Genomic DNA, 18,613 nt, shown 5'->3' with positions numbered 1-18,613 from the left:
CAAAGCAAGCATGACGCCAAGGTGAAGTCATGTTCACTCCAAGTTCATATTCAGAAGGCAGTCATGCTAATGCACGGCTAAAGAGAATACAATCTGGTGCGTCAGATTTACTGATGCAGAAAGTAGCGTGAGATCACATTAAAATGCAGCACAGGTACAGAGCCTGAGAGAGTTTATGAGCCTTGGGATTTGTTGCTCACATTCTCCTACCAGATTAGTTGCTGAATATTACAATACAACTTTCAGATGTCCCAGGAAGGTTAAGACACCAGTGAACAAACCTGTCAGGGGAAATCTTTTAGTCTCCGTGTTGCAACGGTCTGTCCGTGGCTTTCACACTTGAAAAGGCCATGTGAACCATGGCCTTCTCATGCTACATGAAATCCAGAATATTTTCACGCATCTAGGCTCTGCATACTACCTTAACTTTTTCCTTTGCATAACAGTATTTCTATGTAAATGTAAGTGTGTCACATTGTCTCCTCCTGCAATCTGTTCTTGCTTTAGTTAAAATACACTCCGTAAGAGTATTCTTTATGTATTTTTCTTCCTTTCTGGAACTGCTGGTTTCCTCTCTACTCGGGATGTAGAGAAATATGTTTACAACTATCTTCTTAGTTTTAACACTTCACCCCGTGTGTTATTTATTAGAAACACTCACGTCTTTCCTTAAAATGGAAGACATAGCTGCGACTACCTTTGCTCATTCTTTCCGGCTATATGAATCGAGTATATTCAAAACTCTGTTAATCTGGCGCTAATTAATTCTGCTTCATGAAATTGTAAAACGGCAAGCATTTGCCTATGAAACCTGAGAACTTGAAGAGTATTCTAGGCAGAAAAAACCAAACTCAATGTGCAGTTTGCACCAATAACAGTTCCAAGCATGTTCTCAGTAATGGAAATATAATGTATTTATTGTGACGAACTTGGAAATATGGACTTTGGTTAATATCAGAAAGGATAAAACCTGCCTTTCATACTATAAAGTGACTAAAAAGTAATGACAAGTAGTAAAGCTCCCATCTACTCTAAGGTCAAGGGATAACCTATCAGTAAGGAATCATAAATCATAGGTGGCATGCACATAGAACCAACTTCTAGGATCAATAAATCATTGGATGAAATAAATTGTACACTCTAGGGAAGTAAAACTTAATTCACCCCTTTAGTTAACTATGAGAATGAAATATAAGTAGACACAGCAGGCATAGCATATGGTGAAGTACTCTTAAGATTAATAGAAATTTTTAAAATGACCATTTGAACCAACTAGAGTATGTTCCTTTTCCAAGTGTAGGTGGTTTTGTGTATAAAAAGTTCACATACTTAATGGAAATGGGTGAATGAGGGCCTCCGAAAGTAAAGGGTTAAGTATTTTTGATGAATTAAATAACAGCCCATAAATATTAAAGACCAAAATTTTGAAAATCATTATTCTAGTGTTTTTCCATTCAGTAAGTACTCTCATTAACCCTGCTCAGAGTTTTCACATCTTTCCATAAACATTGGTGGAAAATTGCGTTGTTCTTCCTTTTTACATTTCCTGATCATATCGTATGCGTTATTACGGGGAAAAAAGAACTCAGAATAGGCCAGCGAAATATCCCTAGATAGCAGTTAATACTCCAGGAAAAAATGAACAGTAGAGTGCTTTATTGCAGGGAAGAAATGCAGCTTTTGCATAATACTCATTCATGACAGAGGGGGAAAATATATGTCAAAAATATGGAGAGTAATCACGTCAAGACAGTAAAATGAAAAACACAAAATTTATATAGGATCGTTGTCTTTCTTCTACAATTTATAACTATTGTGGCCAGCTCCTTATAATATGACTTATAAAACATACTGCATTGGTAATGTATGGGAAGCCCTAGTCAAAGATCATTTGAATATACTTCATATATATAAATACATAAGACCTAATGACTTGCTTGCTAGAGTGCTTCAAACGTGGGAGGTCTTGAAGCGTAAGCACTTCCTTGTTACAACAACTTGTAGATACATGGAGAGAGTCGTGAATATTAACAGATGGAATGTGAAAAGGGCCAAAGCCTAGGAAATATACATTTCAACTTTATAATCTACAGAAGCATAACATTTCACTTTCCAAGCCTTGAGAAAACGCGGACTTTTCTAGCATTGCTCCTTATACTCCTAGGTCCTGTTTAAGTAAGTGAAAAAGTTTCCAAAACACAGTAATAGGCAGGGGGTACTAAGGAGAAGTTATAGAACTCTGTCTTATACTACAAGGTTTAATTCAGACAACAGATCTTAGGATGAACCAAATGGTAAGTGTGGTCTAAAGCATAAGCCTGATTCCGACCCAGTGAATTCATCAGGTAATAATCAGCAAATAAGTTTTATTTCAATGCAAACCCCAAACCAATGGAATACACAAGCATACATGCACGTACATGCTCATACAATCAAAATAGTTGGCAAACAAAGCCAAACTGCAAGGACTCAATGTTCATAAAAAGTAGTTAGACCTAACTGAGACAATACTGCCGGAGTAACAGAGCCCACACAAATCAATTAACTTTCAAGACCTGTTATGTGTGAAAGACAGTTGTTAGACTACATAATTCCCAGGGCTCCTCCTAGTGATGATGTGGTGTGGGTCTTTTAGAGGAAACCAGAAGTTGGGACGTCAGGTAACGATCAGAAGAGAGGATTTTTTCCATTATTGAAATACACCACCATGTCCTTAGCACCATGATTTACAATAGCCCAGTCCTGGAGGCTACCTAGGTGCCCATCAGCCAATGAGTGTATCCAAAAGCTCTAGTATATTTACACAATGGAACTCAGCGCAGAAGGGAGAGAGAAGGAGCTCATACACTTTGCCATGGTATGGATAGAACTGGACAGCATTATGCTAAGTGAAATAAGCCAGGCTGTGAGGGAGAAATGCCAAGTGATCTCACCTTTAAGTACAACATAATCAACTGAGGAAAAAAGGAACCAAAATAAAAACGGAGACATTCACATTAAGAACAATGTAGCAATAGTGAGAGGGGAGGAGGGTGCGGATGGTGGGGAGAGTGGTCTATAGGAGCTACTATAAAATACACAAGAAGAAAATCAAGGAGGAGGGTTGAGGTGGGTTAGGGATGTGGGACTCCCTAGCCTGAGGTGGAGAGACGGGGAGAAAATGCAGTCAATTTTAACTGAATAAACATAAAATTAAATAAATATATATTAAAAATTCAACCTAATAGAAGATTTTTATGAAAATCATGTTTTATGCCTAAAAAATAAAAATTAAGATTTGAAGTTAAAATAAAGAAAAAACTGACTTTGATGAGAGCATAGAGTTAGGGGTAGAAAGAGTGGAAACCAGTGAGGAAGACAGAAAACCGTCATAGAAGAAAAATAACCAGGGGTACTGTGTCCTCGCTGCCTAAGGTTTCCTGTATCAGTAAGGTCATTCCCATTCATCTTCCTGTACTACCCTTACCTCCCCCGGTCTATTTTGTGCCTATCATTAATGTTTCTTATTCCCTGTACCTTTTCCCCCCTTGTCGGTCCACCCGCTCCCGCTAATAACCCTCCATATTACCTCCGTTTCTGCAATTCTGTTCCTGTTCGAATTGTCTGCGTAGTGTGGTTTTATTTTTGCCTTTAAGGTTAGGTCCTCTTTAGATGTGAATTTGCTGCCATTTTATTCACATTTTTTACCTTCTTTTTTCTTAGGGAAGTTTCTGTAGCTTTTCATATAATAAGGGCTTGGTGATGATGAACTCCTTTAACTTGAGCTTGTCTGGGCAACAGTTTATTTGCCCTAGCGTTCTAAAGGACAGCTTTGCTGGATAGAACAATCTTGGATGGAGGTCCTTGCATTTCATGACTTGGGATACTTCTTTCCAGCCCTTTCTTGCGTGCAATGGTTCTGTGGAGAAATCAGCTGACAGTCTTTTGGGGATTCCTTTGCATGTAACTGTCTCCTTACGTCTTGCAGCTTCTCAGATTCTCTCCTTATCTTTCATCTTGGGTAATGCAATTGTGATTTCTCCTGGTTGTTTCTATTTCGGTACAACTGTCTGGGACTCTCTGGGCTTCCTGGGCTTCCTGCAAGGCTCTTCCTAGTGCCACATTGGGGAAGTTCTCCATCATTCGTTTTTCCAAGAATTTTTCAATATATTGTTCTTCTTTCTTTCCTTCGGCCACCGCTAGGATTCTAATGTTGCAACATTTAAGATTTTCCTGGACGTTCCTAAGCCTCTCCTCATTGTGTTGAATAGTTGTTTCTTCATTCTGTTCTGCTTGAAGGAGTATTTCTTCTTTGTGCTCCAAACTTGTTCATCTGAGTCCCGCTGTCCTTCCCATCAGTGTTGGTTCCCTGAACATTTTTCCTCTATTTCTCTTTTCCTATCCTGCATTTCTTCCTCTATTTTGTGACCCTACTCAGCCAATTCTGTGAGCATGCCGATGACCAGCGTTTTGAACTGTGACTCTGATAGGTTGGCTAACCCTTAATCACTTAGCTCTATTTTTCCAGGAGCTTTGATCTCTTCCTTCATTTGGGCCATTTTTATATTTGTTTCAGAGTGCCTCTTATGTGGAAATGGGGAGAGGCTTACTGGTTCACCAGGGAAACCCGCGTTGCTGTCCTGTGAGCTGTGTGTTGTGGCGGGTCTGAGAGGGAACAATGGTGCTTACCCAGATCTCTGGTGACTTTCAGTCATTTGCCCTGCTATCCACGAGCAAACCAATCTCTTCTGGTGATGATTGTAAGGTCAGTACTTGGTGTATAAGTTGTAGGACTACGTGGGTCTCTGCGGGAAGTCTTGTGTGAGGATGAGAGTTCTTTCCACCGAGAAAACCCTCACAGGTGTTTTCAGTTAGATGTTTGAGGCTTTATTTGCGTGCCCTGGCACCTTTTCTCCCACGGTCTGTTTCCCTTCCCACATCGTTGCTCTTGGTTTATTTGCAAGCGAATGTGAGTCCACGGGCTCTGCATATGCCACCTTGCGGACACCAAACTTCAGCCGCTGCCTTGCAGCAAGTCCTCTCCAGTCATACTTCCCGCTTCTACTCATCCTTCAGGTATGATTGAATGTTTCTTTTGAACTCCTTGTTGTTGGACTTCCCTACACTTCCATATTCGGGCTGTTGTGGTTCCTTGTTCTTGTTAAATTTGTTCTTGTCCTTGTTCTGGTTGTGTGAGGAGAAGAAGTGCATCTACCTAGGCCTGTGTCATGGCCAGAGGTGACTGGAGTGTCTTTCAAACAGGACTGAAATTTCTTCAGAGAGGAAATATTTATTATTACTTCTGTACAGTCTAGCATTTTTGGGTGGATAGTTATAGTTTTAAAAGAGCATGTTCTTGTTGAGACTTCAGGACCATTTCTTGGGGGAACTATACTTTATTTTATTTTACAAATCAGTAACTCGGGATTCTAAGAGATACAAACTATTCAAAGCTGAATACTAGACAGTGATAAAGCCAGTCCTGAGTGCCTCCAAGGTCCCTATTCTTCTTCACCACAGTGTAGATGTCAGAGACGTGTGGTTCTCACAAGTGTGGCTCAGTTGGCTGGGCCTCACACTAGAAAGTAAGACGTTTCATGTTTGATTCCCATAGAGCACATTCCTGGGTTGCTCGTTTGGTGCCCACGTGGGATGGGAATGAGGGGCAAGTGATAGATGTTTCTCTTTCATATGGATGTTTCTTTCTCTAAAAAAACCAAAATGTTTTTTAAAAAAGGATTTGTAATATTATTAATATGTTTGGAGGGAGATATAAAGGAAAAGTGTATTATTGTATTCAATATTTTATAAACAGTGAACCCTCTATGGTTTTTTTTTTTTCCTGTTAAGTGACCCTAGATAAGTGGTTTCCAAGTATGGAAGACAGGGGCTTTCAATCAGTTCTCTGTATCCTCTCATTATATGACACCGCGCCTACTCTGGTTTCTACTCTCTGTCAGAAGTGACCAACAGTAGCCTCGAGAGTCTCTCTGAAAGAAGGAAAGAGATGGTTACACACAAGAATGGACATACCAGTTGGAAGTGCAGCAATGGGAATTGCAGATTTGGCGCGTTACTACATGACCCTGAAATGATGCTTAGATCATAAAGAGCAGCCTGTCCTTTTCTTACCAATTCAAGAAATTGCATGACATTAAATTATCATACGTAAGCCAAGGGCCTCAGATGTTTTAAAAAGTCTCTCATTTTCACGAAATCCTTCGATTGAAGCATTATCTTGATGTTGCCACGTGAAATACACATAAAGAAGCAGTATTGTGATGCTGCGTGACAAGTCAATTGAACTATGTGATAGTCTTCATAGCTTTACAAGAATGAAGACCCTGTCATGATTTGTTTGCTATCGTACGAGCCACAGAATTTATTGTCAAGAACTTGTCAGTGGAAAAGAAAAATGTACACTTTCTAGCACTGACATTTACTGGGAATAAATCTAACATGGGCTGAATGAGCACAACTCGGATGACACACATAACACTTACCACTGCCGTACTGTAACCATTATTGTGATGATAAGGTCTTAGATATCCCACAGAATTGGTGAAATATAGGATCAGTCCCACAGGGTATTGAGTGTTTTGCTTACTCCTAGGGTGCAATAAATTGCATGGCTGTGTGTTGGTGTAATGGGAGAAAGGAAAGCAGTACATAGAAATATCTTTCTTCTAATTTCCCTAGATATTTCTCCTCACAGGTAAGTTTATATTTCATTGAATGTCTATATATGTGATAGTCCAGAGCAAGTTATTTCTTAGTGACATGTGATTTTCAAGCACTCTTTATTGTTTTATAATGAATAATAGATGGAAATATTAAATAGGACTGCAGAAGAACAAAGTTATTTTCTACTGATGTTTTCTCATTTTCTCTTATTGCTTCCTTTAAAACTACACATTTCCAAAATGTGAAAAATATATCCAGTCAAGACATAGTGTAAACAAACATTTTTCTGAATGTTTTCTATACAGATAGTCCATGAAATTCTTTTCAAAACACCATAAATTTATTTTTGAAAGAATGTATGTGTAGACCTAAGTAAGGATTATATACTTGTGTGTATATATCACTCATCAAGGTCTCCAATAGAGAGCATTATGTGATTAAATTCTATTTGGGTTACCTGGTAGCTAAGATTTGAATTATAGTTTTGTCAATGCTTAAGACTACAAGAAACTGATCTATCCTTTCTGGTGCAATACCGTTAAAGTTCATGAAAGCATTAAGTAGCGTGTCATTAAAATAAAGGGAAGGTTAAACTTTTTCTCCCAGTTGGACTCACAGAATAGTTCCCAGCAGCCATAGCTGCTTCTGACAATTGCTTCTCTCACTACCCTGGATGATGTGTATCTACATATGCATCTCATTCACTAAAGTAGAAGTGACAGGCTTTCTTCAAAGTTCTTGGATTCCATGAACTGGCCTCCACGATGACCTGAGTGAAGTGAACCATTATCCAAATGACTGTGGACGTGTTACCTGAATGAAACTAATTTTCAGTGATGGTCCAGTAACAGTGTGGACACCTTCCTAGCAATAATTTCTTGGATTACTTAAGAGCCTGACATAGGGTAGGGAGGCAGGACACAATGTGTTCTTCCTGTGGATAGAGTTCTCTGGTAGATTCAGTGAGGAGGGAAGGGAACACTCCCAAGTATTGGCCAAGTTGTTTGAAGGGACTAGTTTTTTAAATGGACATTTGGAGTGTTCTTTCTCCTACTACAGCCGTTCACACCTTTCCTCCTTTCCACTCCTGCTCCCAACTCCAGCCCCCCTTCCCTCTGCCCTTCTCCACACTCTTATCTGTGTCCAAGGATCCCGCATAGGTGTTTTTCCACCACTCCCTTCACCTTCTTCTTCCATTCCCCCAGCCCCTTCCCATCCGACAGCCCTCATTCTGTTTCCGTTATAATTCATCCATTTATACTTTCTTTGTTATTTTATAGTATTCATTGAATTCCACATATGCCAATCTTATAGTCTTTAATGCACTTTCCAAGTGGTAGATATAGTTTCAAAATACAGGGATTAGTGAGGATGTCTAGGGAAACATAATTAGACACATTATGATTCAAAACATAATTCATGTAGTAAGAGTGTCCTTCCTTGAACCTTTAATTCCACACAGCAGACTTGTTCCATTATGCTGTCAGCACTGATACTATAAAATTAGCAAAAAAAAAAAAAAAAAAGTCCTAAATGGTATTTCTCCCTCACAGCCTGGCTTATTTCACTTCGCAAATTGCTCTCTACTTCCATCCATGCCATTGCAAAGAGTATCAGCTCCTGAATTCTCTCTGATGTGTAGCATTCCATTGTGTAAATGTACCATAGTTTTGGATCAACTTATTACCACTGGCACTGATGTTGCTTCTAGTACTTGGCTATTATAAATTGTACAGCTGCGAACATGGAGGTGCACAGGTTCTCACTTTTAACTGGAATATAACAAGAAAAGAAAAAGCAAAGAAAATATAACCGGAGACATTGAAATTAAGGACATGGTAACAATAGCCACAGGTAAGTGGAGTGGAGATAGTGGGGGGAGAGTGGTCTATAGGAGCTACTGTACAGGACACAAGGACAAAATCAAAGTGGATGTTAGGGTGGGGGGAGGGAGGTTGGACTTGCCTGGGCAGGGAGGGATTGGGAGAAAATCCAGCCAATTGTAGTTAAATAAAATAAATAAACACATTTAATAAATTGAGGGCTTAAATCAGTTGATTTAACCTCATAAACCTTTCTGCAGTTCTCAAGTCTCTACTTCCCGCTCTCAGAAACAAATGCACATGTGAGACTCAGTTCTATGTCTGCATCTGCTTTGTACAATTAACACGTGCTTTTAGCCTTTACTTTACTTCCCTTAGGTCAGTTCTTGTATCTGTTCATTTGCTGTTCATAGGAAGTCAAATCATTAACACACGTGACTCACTAATAGTACAAGAGACCCCCCAAACAGCACAGATCGGACTCTGTGACATGCTGGCAGAAGGCGCTTAGAAAGGAAACACCTGCAAACCAGCTACACTGCCATGAAACCAGGGAGGGCACTGGAAGATATTGAACACCAGAGCCAAAATATCTGCACTCCAAATTCCTTGGCTGAAGCTGGTAGACTGAAAATTGGAAGTCCCTTTCACCTCTGATCACCTGATGGTGTCTGCCTGAAGTGCTCTGCAGAGATGAATGGTAAACCAAAGGAATGCTCCCATGCGTACACACTTTAACATGCCAAACAACCATGTTCAGAGGACTTGCTAAGACTCCCTTGTCCAGACCTTCTCTTTCTGATCACTGTTGTTAAGGGACAAAATCCTGCAACTCTGAAGGTGCTCTTTGGGGTATGAATTGTAAGCTATTGATAAGATATTTTTTCGGTTGAAGCACGTGATGAAAATGTGGCCTCACTCAAACATCCAGTTAGAAACAGAGACTATGCAGGCTGCCTGTAAGCTCCCAAGGTCCTGAAAATGATGTTAGATGCCTCTTTCTCAGGCCACCCAGGAACCAGCATGGCAGGAACCTGCACCCTAATGTTATGAAAGCACAATTTGAAAAATCTCTCCTGTCGGTCCAGTCATCTGGATCTTCACCTTTCCCTTAGCCCTATCTCATGTTTCACGTGGAGCAACAAAGAACCTGCCCAAATGGTCTCTGCCTTTAGCCACTCTTGCATTTTGATTTCCGACCCTCTCGCTTGCTGGCTCCGATTGCTTAATTGTTCTTCCTCACTTCTAGTGTTGACCAACAGCATGGCGCATGTTGGAGGATTCTTCAGGTAGGATCCCAGCAGTGGAATATCTGGATGAAAAGGCAATCCCATTAATGAAGAAATTCAATATCGTTTCCAACAGTGAGTGCCCCAGTCTGCATTTCGACCCACAGGGCCAAAGGGTTGCCTTCGTTCTACAATCTCACCAGTATGCGTTTTGTGTTGACTTCTTGATGATGGCCATTCTGACTGGTGAGGTTATATCTCATTGTCGTTTGCATTTGCGTCTCTCTTGTCTGTCTTCCTGGTGTGGATAGCTCCTTTCCTTAATCACAAAACCTTAGCCTCCAGTATATAGCCCATGAGGCAATCAGAAGGACCTCAACAGCTGCTCAGTCACAGGAGAGCTCTAAGGACACGGGTGTGAATACACGCTTTCGTAGAGAAAAGGATGAAACAAAGAAAGAAAGTTTTCTTATTTTGTTATTTTTTTAATTGCCTGTGCTGGGGGAGACACTGCTTATTGGAATTATGCAGGTTTTAAGCATACAAGTCTACGATTCCTCTGTAGTGTATATTGAATTATGTGTAGAGCACCCCATGTCAAGACGGTGTCCAGCACAAGCAGCTGTCCCACTTCACACCCTTCTTTTGCATCGCCCCTCCTCCTTTCCCTCAGGTCTAACCCTTACTGTTATCTGGGATGTTTTTTCTTAATCCCTTCCCCTTCCCCACCCAGCAGGCACAACCTCCCTGCTCTGACACCTGTTGGCCAGCTCTCCTAGGTGCCTGTCCCAATCAGCCTTGTTAGTTCAGTTTGTTCATTTCATTCTCCAAATTAGTGAGATTGTTTGGTATCTGTCTTCCTCTGACTGGCTTATTTCACTGAGCATAATGTTCCTCAGGTCCATGCACACTGTCGCAAGGGGACAGATTTGCATGTACTATTTATTGCATTGTGTGCACTTACCACTCATCTACTGATGGGCAGGCACTAGGGCAGCTTGTACATGTGAGCTATTGTCAACATGTGGGCATGTGCTGGAAATTGGGGTGCAATCCAGAGTGTGCAGGGAGGCATATATGTCAAAAAGGTGGGCATTGATGACTGAGGGTGGAGAATTCTTGCAACAAAACACAGTTTTCTTTTTGTGACAACTCCTCATCCACTTAATGTTTCTGCAGTTAAATGCAGGGCTGGTAGTAGAGGCTATGGGTTGCCGTTCACTTCTGCCAAAGCAAACCCCTAAACACACAGGTGCCTCAGAATGAAAAAGATACCTTATGAACTTCCTAATCTTCATCCAGTGGTCCCCGCCATTGTCAGTTCTAAAGTACTCCTGCTAAGCCCACCACACTGTTGTTCTACATTTCCTATCCCTAAGGAGGAAAGAAGGCCTTCAGTAAAATGTTTATTGGAACTGGCCTCTTTCCCGCTACCCCATTTCCCAAGCATGCCCCCTTCCCCCTCACCTCTCACACCCACGCCACCCACGGCTTCCCTCCAGCCTCCACACACTCTAATGTGTCACATGTGATATTGGAAAGGATGCCTCCCAGAAAGTAGTCAAAGAACAGCCCATTCAAAAGCCAGGTGTTTTATTGAGGTGAGGGGTTATCATTTGTCCCTCATTCACCTAGCATACTTCTTGGTCCAAGCTCGGGCCATGGTATCAAAGGCATCCCTGTCCTGTAAGTACATTCTCCCAATGGACGGAACAAAGGGGTCGTTGGGGTTGGGGTCACATAGCATGGAGGTGATGGATAGCAAGAGTTTGGATATGGTCAGTATAGGAGACCACTGGGACCTGAGAATATCTACACAGATATATCCCCTTCGGTTGCTATTGGGGTGGTAGATCGGGGTTGTGAAGTAAATAAGCGGCGGCCTGAAGGGGTAATTGGGTGGGAATTGTATGTTCAGGCGGAACAGCCCACCCTCGTAGGGGCTGTCGGCGGGACCCATAATGGTCCCCTTCCATGTGAACATGCTGTGGTCCACCGGCCCCGCGAAGCACATGGGCGGGGGGTCGTTTGTGATGTCTGTCAGTTCCTTGTGCAGTCGCCTCAGAGCGGTGGATATGTCAAACGGAGCAGGGATGGTCCGGATATCCTGACAGGGACAAAGGGTCAGGGGAGACGATGGGTTAGTGGGGCGTGATTTACGAAGACCATGTTTAGAGGCACAGCCAACCCCCCAAGGTCGGTGGGTAAGAGCTGGAGCCGGGCTGTGGGCTGTGTAATGGCGGCGGGTTGAAGGCGAGTTGCGGACTCACCTGGACCAGCAAGACCTGAGGGGCTCCTGCTCACCTGTGCTCCGCTCGTCCCTGGATCCTCAATCCTTGGCTCCTGTACCTCCTCCTGCTGCACCTCTGGCTCCTCCATCCATGCTTCTTCCATCACTTCCTCCTCTGCTACTGTCGGCTGCTCAGTGTCTAAAGCCCAAACTGAGCTGCCAGGACGCAAGGCCTCCCTTCTACAGTGCCAACCGCTCCTACCGGCCTGCCACTACTCTTTCTTCAGGCCTGCCCCAAACGGTCCTGCGTTTCCCTGGCAGTATGGAACATGCTCTGTGACATCACAAGGGCCAGCTGAAGACATCAGCAAGTCAGTGGTAGCAAGGTCAGGAAAGACAGAGGGCCTGAATGAGAGGGAGTCATTGTTATAACAATAATTCTATAGTCATAATGTTATAGCAACTTATTGGAGCTGTCTATAAAATAAAGATATAAACAAACAAACAAATAAGTAAAAAGTGAACTTGTATCAAAAAAAAAAATGGTTCTAGTCCTCTGTAAAGAATAAGGAAGCATGTCAGGCAAGGGAGTCCCCTGTGATATTTTACAACGAAAAGAGGAATACACTGGAAAAAGCACTACAATATTGGCTGCCTTTTCTGCTCCTGGTCACACTGCTGATGGGTGTTCTCCTATGTACATCACAATTTATCGAGGAGGTGCAGGACCTAACGCCAGCTCCCAGGGGATACTTTAGGAGTTTGTCATCAAAATCAAATGCTGTTTCTCACACATGACATGTGCATAGGTTTGATATGTCAGGAGAAAACAACAAGTTTCAGAGTCTATTGAAGGACAATGTATTGCGGCCACACTCTCAAGATTCTCACCCCATTGATTGCCAATCTTTGCTTCGGATTACAGTGTGAAATGCCAGGGGCAGAGAAGAGTAGGTTAGCTCCACCAGTAGATATGTAAAATGACCAGGAGCTTCTGTGCACACCATTAATCTACTTAGTTACCCACTGTCCAGGCATGGCTGCTTTTCTACACACACTTTGGATTTCATTGTACTGTTTGGGGCTTTTCTTTCAATTCAATTTCAAAGCTTGCATTTTGTTCAACCTATAGAAATCGTTGCGAAGGGGTGGAGGGCACGATTTATTTCACTCTTGGTCCCACCCCTCACAGGAGCATGAGATTTAGATGCAATTGATATCTATAATGATCACCACTAATTTACTGAACAGGGTGTGGAGCATCTATGTTAGGTGCAAAGATAAATATGATATGATCTCCGAATTAAAGGCATTCATGGTCTGATGGAGGAAGAGGAAAACACGTTGACATGTATTTACGTCATTAAAATGGCATGCTACAATCCTAAAAAACATATTTAGAATCCATGGCTATAAGAAGGCCAAGGATCAAAGGAGACTCTGGAGGGAGTTCTATCTGATCTGAGTCAGGCATGATCCCTGGCAGTTAGGTAGGAGGGGTGAGAAGAAATTAGGCAAGAGAAAAGGGCAGGAAGCAAAAATGGAAAGATTATAACTGAGCCAGGAGAACAAGCAGATGTGAAAGGCCTGCTGTGACAGAAAGCATGACTATTTCCAGGAATTAAATGCACTTTGGTGCATTGAAAAATGTGTGGTTTGAAGAATGCCTAAAGCCAAGAAGGCAATGTTGAGGTTGTGAACAGACTTTCAGATGAACTGATGAAGTTTTGATTTTATTCCATACACTGTAAGTAACCTGGAAGAACTTTAAGTAAATATGATGTGAATATTTTCTGTTTCGGAAAAGACTTCTCTAGCGCCTGGTGTGCAACAAATTTACTAAGCCTAAAGGGAAGGGAGCCCAAGAGTGTGTAGCTCTGTTGGTGGTAGTGCCGTCCTGTACACCAATGGGTTGGGTGTTCAACTCCTAGGCAGGGCACATGCCTGGTCTGTGGGCTATGTCGTCATGGGAGGCGCCTGAGAGACAACCATGCTTGCCTGTTTCTGTCCCTCATTTCCTCTCTCTAAAGTGGAATTACAAAAATCTTTAAAGACAAAAAGCAAAATAAATGTCTTATTATTTAATAATATTACATTTAGTAGCAATAAAAATGAATACAACTAATTATGCAACCTAATAATCCATAGTTAATATTACTTGTGGTAAATTATATGCAGAGAATACGCTACTCTCCCCTTTACCCCTTACTGCTTCGAGAACCTATTTCCCTACTCTATTGATTATCTTGGGCATGTGACTTTCTCCATCAATGGCAAGACATCAGTTGTGATGTCCAAACCCTGAAGCTATGCTAATTACTGGCAGTCCTCATTAGGTTGGAACAGCTGCCTACAAAAGTATGTTGTATGTAATGGATACACATTCATTCTTGGCTTCCATACGGGAAAACACCTCACTCAATCCTCAGGTCTACCTTCCACCAAAAGTCAAGCCAAGATCAGATGAGGAGACTAAAGAATATCGTAGATAACTGGAAGACTCAGAAGTAAGAGATATGTGTTTGTTTTAATCCATGGGATTTATACTTTGCTTATTATTGAGGGAAAACCTAAGTTGTTATGTTGAAGAACATACTGCATGGCTCAACTTGCAATACATTCTGTGTGAGTAAGAAGCAATATAATGCAAACAATAAATGCTGAAGTCGGTAGCATAGTGTTACTTTTGGACAGACAAGAAAGGGAAGAAACTACATAATTGCTGTTGACGCTTCTGACGTGGCTTAACTGCATAGCTTGGTGTCCCTTGGCTTCCCTATTGGTCTCGATATGGCTGCAGAAATGCAGACACAGCATAGCAATGCACGCAGTTGAACGGGAGACAAGGAACTGGAGAAACCTTGGCTTTCCTTTTTCATGGGTAAAGAAACCGTTTTTCTAAAGGTGACCCGGGCATACTGCATTCTGTGCCCTGAGTTGCAGACGGGAATCACATGGCCCCTCATGTCTATAATATGGACCATGAAATTGAGAAACACTTTGCCCTATTTGGGCTAGATCAATTCCACTTCGGTTCTGAAACCCTTAAAGTGTTTTCTCCATGCAAAAGATGCCTTCTGACAACAATAAGGAAGGGATGTCGTGATGGTGAATATTGAAAAGGCAAGTAACAATGATTTCTCCTGTTAGAATGATTTATTATATCCTTTAACTTTTCCTCTTCCGATCTACTGCCAAGCCAGAGTAGGGAAATATATGTGCATAACACACTCTATTTAAAAATAGGTTTTGCTGCCTTCAAACATGCCATTCATTAATAATACGGCCTTAAAAGATGTTTCGCAGGTAATTGAAACTGGGTGAGCAATGAATTTAATTGAAGCAAAGCAAGCATGACGCCAAGGTGAAGTCATGTTCACTCCAAGTTCATATTCAGAAGGCAGTCATGCTAATGCACGGCTAAAGAGAATACAATCTGGTGCGTCAGATTTACTGATGCAGAAAGTAGCGTGAGATCACATTAAAATGCAGCACAGGTACAGAGCCTGAGAGAGTTTATGAGCCTTGGGATTTGTTGCTCACATTCTCCTACCAGATTAGTTGCTGAATATTACAATACAACTTTCAGATGTCCCAGGAAGGTTAAGACACCAGTGAACAAACCTGTCAGGGGAAATCTTTTAGTCTCCGTGTTGCAACGGTCTGTCCGTGGCTTTCACACTTGAAAAGGCCATGTGAACCATGGCCTTCTCATGCTACATGAAATCCAGAATATTTTCACGCATCTAGGCTCTGCATACTACCTTAACTTTTTCCTTTGCATAACAGTATTTCTATGTAAATGTAAGTGTGTCACATTGTCTCCTCCTGCAATCTGTTCTTGCTTTAGTTAAAATACACTCCGTAAGAGTATTCTTTATGTATTTTTCTTCCTTTCTGGAACTGCTGGTTTCCTCTCTACTCGGGATGTAGAGAAATATGTTTACAACTATCTTCTTAGTTTTAACACTTCACCCCGTGTGTTATTTATTAGAAACACTCACGTCTTTCCTTAAAATGGAAGACATAGCTGCGACTACCTTTGCTCATTCTTTCCGGCTATATGAATCGAGTATATTCAAAACTCTGTTAATCTGGCGCTAATTAATTCTGCTTCATGAAATTGTAAAACGGCAAGCATTTGCCTATGAAACCTGAGAACTTGAAGAGTATTCTAGGCAGAAAAAACCAAACTCAATGTGCAGTTTGCACCAATAACAGTTCCAAGCATGTTCTCAGTAATGGAAATATAATGTATTTATTGTGACGAACTTGGAAATATGGACTTTGGTTAATATCAGAAAGGATAAAACCTGCCTTTCATACTATAAAGTGACTAAAAAGTAATGACAAGTAGTAAAGCTCCCATCTACTCTAAGGTCAAGGGATAACCTATCAGTAAGGAATCATAAATCATAGGTGGCATGCACATAGAACCAACTTCTAGGATCAATAAATCATTGGATGAAATAAATTGTACACTCTAGGGAAGTAAAACTTAATTCACCCCTTTAGTTAACTATGAGAATGAAATATAAGTAGACACAGCAGGCATAGCATATGGTGAAGTACTCTTAAGATTAATAGAAATTTTTAAAATGACCATTTGAACCAACTAGAGTATGTTCCTTTTCCAAGTGTAGGTGGTTTTGTGTATAAAAAGTTCACATACTTAATGGAAATGGGTGAATGAGGGCCTCCGAAAGTAAAGGGTTAAGTATTTTTGATGAATTAAATAACAGCCCATAAATATTAAAGACCAAAATTTTGAAAATCATTATTCTAGTGTTTTTCCATTCAGTAAGTACTCTCATTAACCCTGCTCAGAGTTTTCACATCTTTCCATAAACATTGGTGGAAAATTGCGTTGTTCTTCCTTTTTACATTTCCTGATCATATCGTATGCGTTATTACGGGGAAAAAAGAACTCAGAATAGGCCAGCGAAATATCCCTAGATAGCAGTTAATACTCCAGGAAAAAATGAACAGTAGAGTGCTTTATTGCAGGGAAGAAATGCAGCTTTTGCATAATACTCATTCATGACAGAGGGGGAAAATATATGTCAAAAATATGGAGAGTAATCACGTCAAGACAGTAAAATGAAAAACACAAAATTTATATAGGATCGTTGTCTTTCTTCTACAATTTATAACTATTGTGGCCAGCTCCTTATAATATGACTTATAAAACATACTGCATTGGTAATGTATGGGAAGCCCTAGTCAAAGATCATTTGAATATACTTCATATATATAAATACATAAGACCTAATGACTTGCTTGCTAGAGTGCTTCAAACGTGGGAGGTCTTGAAGCGTAAGCACTTCCTTGTTACAACAACTTGTAGATACATGGAGAGAGTCGTGAATATTAACAGATGGAATGTGAAAAGGGCCAAAGCCTAGGAAATATACATTTCAACTTTATAATCTACAGAAGCATAACATTTCACTTTCCAAGCCTTGAGAAAACGCGGACTTTTCTAGCATTGCTCCTTATACTCCTAGGTCCTGTTTAAGTAAGTGAAAAAGTTTCCAAAACACAGTAATAGGCAGGGGGTACTAAGGAGAAGTTATAGAACTCTGTCTTATACTACAAGGTTTAATTCAGACAACAGATCTTAGGATGAACCAAATGGTAAGTGTGGTCTAAAGCATAAGCCTGATTCCGACCCAGTGAATTCATCAGGTAATAATCAGCAAATAAGTTTTATTTCAATGCAAACCCCAAACCAATGGAATACACAAGCATACATGCACGTACATGCTCATACAATCAAAATAGTTGGCAAACAAAGCCAAACTGCAAGGACTCAATGTTCATAAAAAGTAGTTAGACCTAACTGAGACAATACTGCCGGAGTAACAGAGCCCACACAAATCAATTAACTTTCAAGACCTGTTATGTGTGAAAGACAGTTGTTAGACTACATAATTCCCAGGGCTCCTCCTAGTGATGATGTGGTGTGGGTCTTTTAGAGGAAACCAGAAGTTGGGACGTCAGGTAACGATCAGAAGAGAGGATTTTTTCCATTATTGAAATACACCACCATGTCCTTAGCACCATGATTTACAATAGCCCAGTCCTGGAGGCTACCTAGGTGCCCATCAGCCAATGAGTGTATCCAAAAGCTCTAGTATATTTACACAATGGAACTCAGCGCAGAAGGGAGAGAGAAGGAGCTCATACACTTTGCCATGGTATGGATAGAACTGGACAGCATTATGCTAAGTGAAATAAGCCAGGCTGTGAGGGAGAAATGCCAAGTGATCTCACCTTTAAGTACAACATAATCAACTGAGGAAAAAAGGAACCAAAATAAAAACGGAGACATTCACATTAAGAACAATGTAGCAATAGTGAGAGGGGAGGAGGGTGCGGATGGTGGGGAGAGTGGTCTATAGGAGCTACTATAAAATACACAAGAAGAAAATCAAGGAGGAGGGTTGAGGTGGGTTAGGGATGTGGGACTCCCTAGCCTGAGGTGGAGAGACGGGGAGAAAATGCAGTCAATTTTAACTGAATAAACATAAAATTAAATAAATATATATTAAAAATTCAACCTAATAGAAGATTTTTATGAAAATCATGTTTTATGCCTAAAAAATAAAAATTAAGATTTGAAGTTAAAATAAAGAAAAAACTGACTTTGATGAGAGCATAGAGTT

At 40.9% G+C, this 18,613-nt stretch overlaps 1 protein-coding gene across 1 annotated transcript; it reads right to left on the bottom strand.

Moving 5' to 3' along the window:
• Positions 1 to 11,342: 11,342 nt before the first annotated feature.
• Positions 11,343 to 12,094, bottom strand: LOC128780072 (ubiquitin-conjugating enzyme E2 D2B-like). Its single transcript, XM_053917763.2, has 2 exons — positions 12,020 to 12,094; positions 11,343 to 11,822 (listed from the first exon to the last, which is right to left on the bottom strand). Exons 1-2 carry the CDS (start codon positions 12,092 to 12,094, stop codon positions 11,343 to 11,345), a joined length of 555 nt encoding a protein of 184 aa, XP_053773738.2.
• Between the last annotated feature and the right edge of the window lie 6,519 nt (positions 12,095 to 18,613).

Source organism: Desmodus rotundus, unplaced genomic scaffold (assembly GCF_022682495.2).
Source record: "Desmodus rotundus isolate HL8 unplaced genomic scaffold, HLdesRot8A.1 manual_scaffold_219, whole genome shotgun sequence".
In the NCBI taxonomy this organism is placed as follows: domain Eukaryota; kingdom Metazoa; phylum Chordata; class Mammalia; order Chiroptera; family Phyllostomidae; genus Desmodus; species Desmodus rotundus.
The sequence above is the reverse complement of the archived record's forward strand: the minus strand, read 5'-3'. Positions and strand labels throughout refer to the sequence as shown.

Coding starts and splice junctions, on each gene's coding strand:
- LOC128780072 (XM_053917763.2), bottom strand. CDS start 12,094: ATGGAGGAGCCAGAGGTGCAGCAGGAGGAGGTACAGGAGCCAAGGATT. Junction 11,823..12,019: donor CAGGGACGAGCGGAGCACAG/GTGAGCAGGAGC, acceptor TGTCCCTGTCAG/GATATCCGGACCATCCCTGC.